The 7415-nt window shown below is 46.4% G+C and overlaps 1 protein-coding gene across 13 annotated transcripts; it reads left to right on the top strand.

Moving 5' to 3' along the window:
- Positions 1–167: 167 nt before the first annotated feature.
- On the top strand, positions 168–6796 carry Oard1 (O-acyl-ADP-ribose deacylase 1). Of its 13 annotated transcripts, none has more exons than XM_027394541.2 (6): positions 168–308; positions 743–821; positions 1159–1303; positions 3561–3619; positions 4584–4696; positions 6173–6796. In XM_027394541.2, the coding sequence occupies exons 2-6, from the start codon at positions 783–785 to the stop codon at positions 6273–6275; spliced, it is 459 nt and encodes a 152-aa protein (XP_027250342.1). In that variant the 5' UTR covers positions 168–308; positions 743–782; the 3' UTR covers positions 6276–6796. The 13 variants fall into 13 exon arrangements, with proteins under 13 accessions (XP_027250342.1, XP_035306455.1, XP_027250341.1 ...); XM_035450564.1 differs by having other exon boundaries at positions 743–873; XM_027394540.2 differs by having other exon boundaries at positions 169–308; positions 746–821.
- The last annotated feature ends 619 nt before the right edge of the window (positions 6797–7415 follow it).

The following is a 7415-nucleotide window of genomic DNA, read 5'->3' as shown; positions in this document are numbered from 1 at the left end:
GCGCTCCTCCTCTCAAGCCGGGGTCGGCGTCTTGGTACGCACGTCAGAGCGGCGGCGGGAGACTACGGAGTTTACCGCCGGAAATCCTGAGGCTTTTACCACAGAGAGCGCGCTCAGCTCGCCAGCTAGAGAGGCTCGCTTCCGCCCCGTTCAGGGGTGGGGGCCGCCATCTTGAGAGCGTGCGCGCAAAGGCCTTGGCGGGATTGGCTCCGCGTCGGGGCTCGCCTGTTGCTTCCCGCCTACCGCGGTTTCGTCTCAAACCTCTCCCTGCGAGGAGGAGGGCCTGCCGACGGCCGGTCCCTTTGCAGGTGAAGGGTGAGCCCGCACGCACCGTCCTATGGGGTCCCAGCACCGACCCCCGTAGGGTAGGAGGAGGGAGAGACGCTGACCTCTCCGCCCGCGCTCAGCGCACCTCAGTCGGCTTCACTCTGGTGGCAGCTCAGCGGGACTGTAGCCATGTCCCTCCCGTTTTCTTCTGAGCCCCAAGTCCTCTGGGAAAAGGCCACACTGTCCCACACGCGTCCTGCTAGGAGAGGGTTTGCAGTAAGGAGGTGTGTCTTGGGACCGCCTTTACTTCGGCTTCTGGATGAAGGCTGTGTGGACTCTCCCATTCAGAGATACAAGTAGAGGATGGGGGGAAACTACGTGGGTTGTCAGGGTGGTCCGAACACGCCATCATCAGGCTGCCTGAGCGTTTTTTTTTTTTTTTTTTTTTTTTTTACTTGCTTTCCTTTTCCATTAGCAGAAGAAACTCTTAATTCTGGAAGTAGCGACTCAATACCATGGCCAGCCTCCTAAATGAAGATCCAGAAAGAAGTCGAGTGCGTGACAGCTATTAAATTTATCGGTGAAGTGAAATTCAGAGTAATTGAGGTCAAAAGCATAAACACTTTCTAATTAAAGCAATAATTGGATTGTCTCCTCTCCCCGAGCCCCCTCTCCCCCGTTTGTTTCTAGCTGGTTTACTTAGGAAAGGCTAATACAATCCCAGGCAGAGATCATCCATCACTTTCCTTTTACAGATACTTTAATATATGGTGGTTAATTTTGTAAGATGGGAAGGCAGGGAAGAGGTGTGGGTGGGGGCTCTGTTGAAGGTCTGAAAGGAGCAGTCTTTCTGTTTTTAACAAGCTTTTTCTTTCCCTTTGCACATTTCAGATCACATACGTGAAAGGGGATCTTTTCGCATGTTCCAAAACAGACTCTCTAGCCCATTGTATCAGTGAGGACTGTCGAATGGGTGCTGGGATCGCTGTTCTTTTCAAGAAGAAATTTGGAGGGGTGCAGGAACTGTTAAATCAACGTGAGTTTTCAGAGTATTGATCCTAGCCCGCCACATCCTGGCTGTAGCATGGTTTGGTCTCCATTACACTCTGTGTACATGTGCATGCAAAGAGATTTTTAACAGTGCTTTTGACTTTTCAGTTCGCTTTTAATGGCCTCTGGTTTGGATCTTTACCACACCAAATCAGAGTTCTTGTAAAAGTTTCCAATCTCTTTCTCGTGTGTGTGTGTGTGTGTGTGTGTGTGTGTGTGTGTGTGTGTGTGTGTGTGTGAGAGAGAGAGAGAGAGAGAGAGAGAGTTAGTTCATAGTGTGGTGACCCATGTGTGGAGGCCAGAGGTTCACATTATCTGTCTTTGAGCACAGAGCTTGTCCATTTAGCATGAGCTGGCCATCAGGTCCTGGGTACCCTCCTATCTATTTTTCCAGTTTGGGGTATACCTGTGTGTACCCTGACACCCACGTTTTATGTGGGTTCTAGGGATCAAACTCAGGTTCCCATGTTTGTTCAGTAAATACTTTACTGAGCAATTCATCTCCAAACCCTCAAAAAATTTCTTCTGAAATATTTCACTTCTCTCAAACCTTTGGTTAACTGAAGGTGTTATCAAGTTCCTTATGTGTTGCTTGGAGGTCAAGAGCCTGTACTAAATATTATTCTGCTTGTCCTTTCTCAGAGGCAGAGTCTCATTGTGTAGCCCAGACTGACCTGGAACTTACTTGCTGAATAACCTAAGCTTGTCTTGTACTCCAAGCAGTCCTCCTGGCTTAGTCTCCTGAATGCTGACATTACAGGCATGAGCCATTCTTCAAAAAGTAGTTTGTACTGGAAGTGGTATCAGATACCTCTGATCTCAGTGGTCAGGATATGGGGAGGGGTGTGGGTGGATCACTGTTTGAGGCCAGCCTGGTCTACATAGGGAGTTGCAGGCCAACCAGGGCTATGTACTTAGACCAATGGAGACTAGTTTGGAAACTGCTTCTTTACAGACCTCTCCACCACTCTACCAGTGATTTTAAATCAGAACTATACATTACAGTACATCTGGAGTTTCTGAGTTAATTTCTCAGACCACATTTCAGGCCCTTCCCTCTTTAAAACAGCGACTTCTCCAGACTTCTAAAATAATAACTAAGGACCTTAAGAAACATTTCTCAGGCTGGAGAGATGGCTCAGAGGTTAAGAGCACTGACTGCTCTTCCAGAGTTCAATTCCCAGCAACCACATGGTGGCTCACAACCATCCGTTATGAGATCTGGTGCCCTCTTCTGGTGTGCAGATATACATGGAAGCAGAATGTTGTATACATAATAAATAAATCAAATAATAAAAAAAAGAGAAATGTTTCTCATTGTTGGGCAGGTGGATCTCTGCATTTGAGGCCAGCCTGGTCTACAAAGCAAGTTCAAGGACCACCAGGATTGTTACACAGAGAAGCCCAGGTTGGGGGGGGGGATGTTCCTCATAATGTTTAATACAACGCTGTGAAAGTCATTTTTGGGATGGGGAAGTGGTTCAGTCTTGTAAAGTTCTTGCCGAACAAGCATGAGGATAGGAGTTCCATCCCCAGAACCCATGTGTTTTGTTTTGTTTTAGTTTTTAAAGCTAAGTTCAGACTTATTTGCTTCTCCCTTGGGAGGTGGAGGTAGGTGGATGTCTGGGGCTCACTGGCCAGTCAGTCTAGCTGATTCAAGGAGTTCCAGTTTCAGTGAGAGACTTGTGTGTGTGTGTGTGTGTGTGTGTGTGTGTGTGTGTGTGAGTGAGAGAGAGAGGGGAGGAGGGGGGAGGGAAGGGAGAGGAGAGATTGAAATATAATATGGTATGAGATGTGTGGGGTGCTGGAAAAAATGGCTCAGTGATTAACAGTGTATATTGCTTTTGAAGAAGACCTGAATTTGATTCTTAACCTCCACATTGGGTATCTCACAATTGCCTGTAACTATGGTTCAAGGGGATCTGATGTTTCTGGCCTCTACAGGTATCTGTACTTGTGCATGCGCGCGCGCATGCGCGCGCACGCGCACACACACACACACACACACACACACACACACACACAGATCTTGTTGAATGAACATGTTTGACAGATTTTGAATAGTGGTTAATTCTAAGACAATTTCAAGACCGTTAACATTAACATTTTTTAAGTGGGAAGATGACGGTGCACTTGAAATTGGGGTAGGTACACTCAGGTCTATAAGAACTTTTTTTTAAATCATAAGTGTGGAGATGGATGTTTTGGTTTTCTTTTTCCTATTAAATAACTGTTTTTCTTAGAAAAGAAGTCTGGAGAAGTGGCTGTTCTGAAGAGAGATGGACGATATATATATTACTTGGTAAGGTGGGGCCAAATCTTCATACCGTATAATATAGGCAAATGGGCTTCTCTGTGTTGATCACAATGCTCTATCCTAGACAGCAAATGATGCCAAATAGCTTTCAATCTGACAGGAGCTCAGCTCCAGAAGAGCAGGCTGCTTGGAGCCCTGAGTTGGGCACAGCAAGCTGCTCCACAGCCCCATGGTGAGACTGCTGTGCTGCCCACCATAGGCCTGTGATCCAAGAGTGGCGGGGTTAGGGAGACCCACTGCCCTTTCTTAGTCACAGTGAAAGCAAACCTTGTCTCAACAGAGATTTCCCTGAGGGACTCTAACTCTAACCTTCCCTGACACATGCAGGGCCACAGAATGCCCTGCTCCTCTCCTGGCTGCTGTGGGAATGTGGGATTCTTTACCTTCCTCAACATCTTTGGCCCCAGAAGAGGTGTGGCTTCTTTGCAGCTTGTTTGGGATGATTTAGAGCAAGCCCACTACAAATCTTTTCTGGTCAGCAAATAGAGTCAGGAGATCAGTACCCTGTGAGTGTTTTGCTAAAAGCCTGGAATGAGTGTCTGTTAGGAGAACAACCTCTTACTGCTTCCTTTGTGGGAAAACGAAAAGCTGGAGAGCATGGTTTCTAAATGAGCAGACTTTGGGGGGCCACTAGGGCAGTGTGCGCACCTTGACACAGGTGTGCCACTTATCTGCACAGATTTCATCACTTGCTTAAGCATGGCAATAGCACAGCTTTCCTGTGCCGTGGTTTTCCTTGTTACAGGGCAGAGTCTGTTTCTCAGTCATTGGTATGATTTTCCTGTGGCTGCAGGACATTGTCATCCCTGCTCTAGACAAATTCAGTGAATTAATCTATTTTTAAAAGTATTTTAATTTCAGGATGTAGAGGAATCTGGCAGCTTCCTCACTGACTACCTTTTTGGGAGGTGGAGCTAATGAGAGTTTGAATCTTTTCTTTTGTGTTCAGATTACAAAGAAACGGGCTTCACACAAGCCAACATATGAGAACCTTCGGAAGAGCTTAGAGGCTATGAAGTCCCATTGTTTGAAGAATGGAGTCACTGACCTCTCCATGCCCAGGCAAGGAAATCCAGGGTCCTAACTGAAGATTGAATTGATTGGTGCGGTTTAATCTCTAACTTGCAGGCCAAGCTGAGAGTATAGATAGATGTAAAGGTAGACATACCCCTGCTCTTCAGAGCTCCCTACCAAGTGACTGTGAGGCCACAGCATAGCTGTTTTCTAGCTTGAGGTGAAGAATCCTGGTAAATAATGGGAGGCACACACCTGCCTCAGCTCTGAGGGGAGTGCCCTTGGCGTTGAGACACATCTGTTGAATGCTTGAGTTGTGTTGAAGTGCTGGCCTCTGCTCCTGAAGCAGTGAGGAATCACTGCACAGAGACTGAGCAGTTGCAGTTCCTTTCGGGCTACTTCTGATCTCACAATTGAGTTTTGTGCCAGGAAAGTTGTCAGTGACCTCTGTCTTTTATGCTGCATGCCTGCTTGCCATTCCAATGGATAGCAGTCAGGGACTGTCCCTGATTTCCCATGGAGGACATAAATGACATTGGGTGTTCAGTGACCCTTTGCTTCCTCAGGAACTGGTCCATACCCCTTCTCTTTTTATTACCCTAGTAGTTTTCAGTCAATGCTGACTAAGCTCAAGTGACTTTGGGTATGACCACAACATACATACATACATACATACATACATACATACATACATACATACATACATTATGTGCATTGGTGTTTGTATGTCTGTGTGAGGGTGTCAGATCTGCTGGAACTGGAGTTACAGACAGTTGTGAGCTGCCATGTGGATGCTGGGAACTGAACCTGGGTCCTTTGGAAGAGCAGCCAGTGATCTTAACTGATGAGCCATCTCTCTAGCCCATCATCCCTTCTTTAATATACTCATGGCTCATGTGTCAGAAACTTTTTTTTAAATAGCTATTCTTGAGAAAGTTGATTGTCTTGCTATCAGGTGAAGTTGGCCTTTGTCCCTAGGCTTGTTGAGGACCAGTATGGTGTCCTATTAAAAGAAGAGTCAGATGGTAGAGCTTACAGGTTGACCAGTAGGCTGCAAAGATCTCACTTGGGCCACAGCCAGCATTCTGGGCATTCCATTTTTTACTTCCTCTTGGAAAGGTTCTCCACTCCCTTGCATCCTCCTTAACATCCCATTATTGTGTGTTTTAGATGTATGTACATTTTCCCATCCACTGAAATTAGTTTTTATCAAAAGAGGGTAACTTGGCTAGTGCCTTGTGTCAGAATGAAATAGAAGTCATAAATAATTGGAAAGCAAAGAGATATGACAGCCACTTAAGAACTGTCTCGAGTGGCTTCACAACAAGAATCGACTATAGATTCTCCATTGTGGCTGCCTGTAGGTGTGAGCCCAGAGAACTGTGCTTTGGATAGAGACCAAAGGAAGAGGGAGGAGAAGTCTCCTAAATACTTTTATCATAACCAGCGGAAGGGGTTTGTTTTTTCACAGTTGGTCTTAACCAAAAAGCCAGGGAAAGATGAGATGTTTTCTTCTGTTTTCAGGATTGGATGTGGTCTGGATCGTCTGCAGTGGGAGAATGTGTCTGTGATCATTGAAGAGGTGTTTGAGGCAACAGACATCAAAATTACCGTGTATACACTCTGAACAGATGAAGAATTTGGATGAGCCCGTGGTCTTTTTTGTCTTCTCTACTTGGCTGTAGGACTAAGCAACTGTAGGACCTTAAAATGGGCAGAGGACAATGTGTGAGGAAATCTGTGTCGCAGGCCAGTTGTAGGCTTCTGTATTCCAAAAAGACTGGAGGGCATTGCGACCAAGCAGTGTGGCAGGAGGGTGAGGCCTTTCACCGTGTCAGAAAACCAGCTAAGAAACCACTGTGCCTGTTTTGCTTGTTCGCTACTGGATTTGTCTGGCTGGCCACTAGGTGGCAGCATTGATTCTAATTCTCTTGTTTTTAAAGAGAACTTGTGGAGGTAACTTGGAGAGGTAAACTGTCTTTGGCATCTTTTGTGTTTGTGCACTTGGTGCTAGTGTGCTGTCATCAAAATCATCTTAGGAAAGGTCACAGTTGTTTTGTTGTAGTGACACATGTCGGTCTCGACTATCATCAAGGAGTCCGTGGGGACAGGTGTGGGGCAATAAACTTTTCTCTTGGGTTCACTAAAGTTTGTGCACGTGCACATCTGTGTTCTGGATCTTGGGGACAGGCTAAACCTGTGACTGGTTTGAAGAGCCAGGGTTCGCTGGGAAGAGCAGCAAGGTAAGAGGTGAGTGTGGACAAGGATTGTGTCCACCTGGTTAGAAGGCTGGGCTGGAGTGTTTGTGGGGTCGTTTGGTGTCTGCTGCACAGTTGAAGTGATTGGCCATGTCTTAGTTAGTCAGGAGGCCAGTGAAATAATTCTAAAGACTTGGGGCAAGCAGGGTCCCAGGTTCATGTGCACTGGGTCTCAAGAGCACTACAGTGATTATTGGTCCCTCTTCTCAAACTATGGACCAATCTGTCTGGGAGGCGGGAGGATAAAACCTAAGCATTTAGCCAGTATTCTTTCATTAGAGCTATTGGGGAACTAAGAACCCTCCCACCCACTGTGGTTGTACTAAAAGGTTGCACAGCCAAACATAGGCAGTTTTACTCTAGTGTGAATGCTGGTTGCTCAGGGATGGGTGATTTTTCCAGTGGGGTGAGGGGAGAACCAACTAAGTTTTACAGAAGGCTTGTGGGAACACGGTAAAGTAGACATGTGTTCTTATCACACTGCAGCCTGATAGGAGGCCATAGTTCAA

The sequence above is a fragment of the Cricetulus griseus genome (assembly GCF_003668045.3).
Source record: "Cricetulus griseus strain 17A/GY chromosome 1 unlocalized genomic scaffold, alternate assembly CriGri-PICRH-1.0 chr1_0, whole genome shotgun sequence".
In the NCBI taxonomy this organism is placed as follows: Eukaryota; Metazoa; Chordata; class Mammalia; order Rodentia; family Cricetidae; genus Cricetulus; species Cricetulus griseus.
The sequence above is the reverse complement of the archived record's forward strand: the minus strand, read 5'-3'. Positions and strand labels throughout refer to the sequence as shown.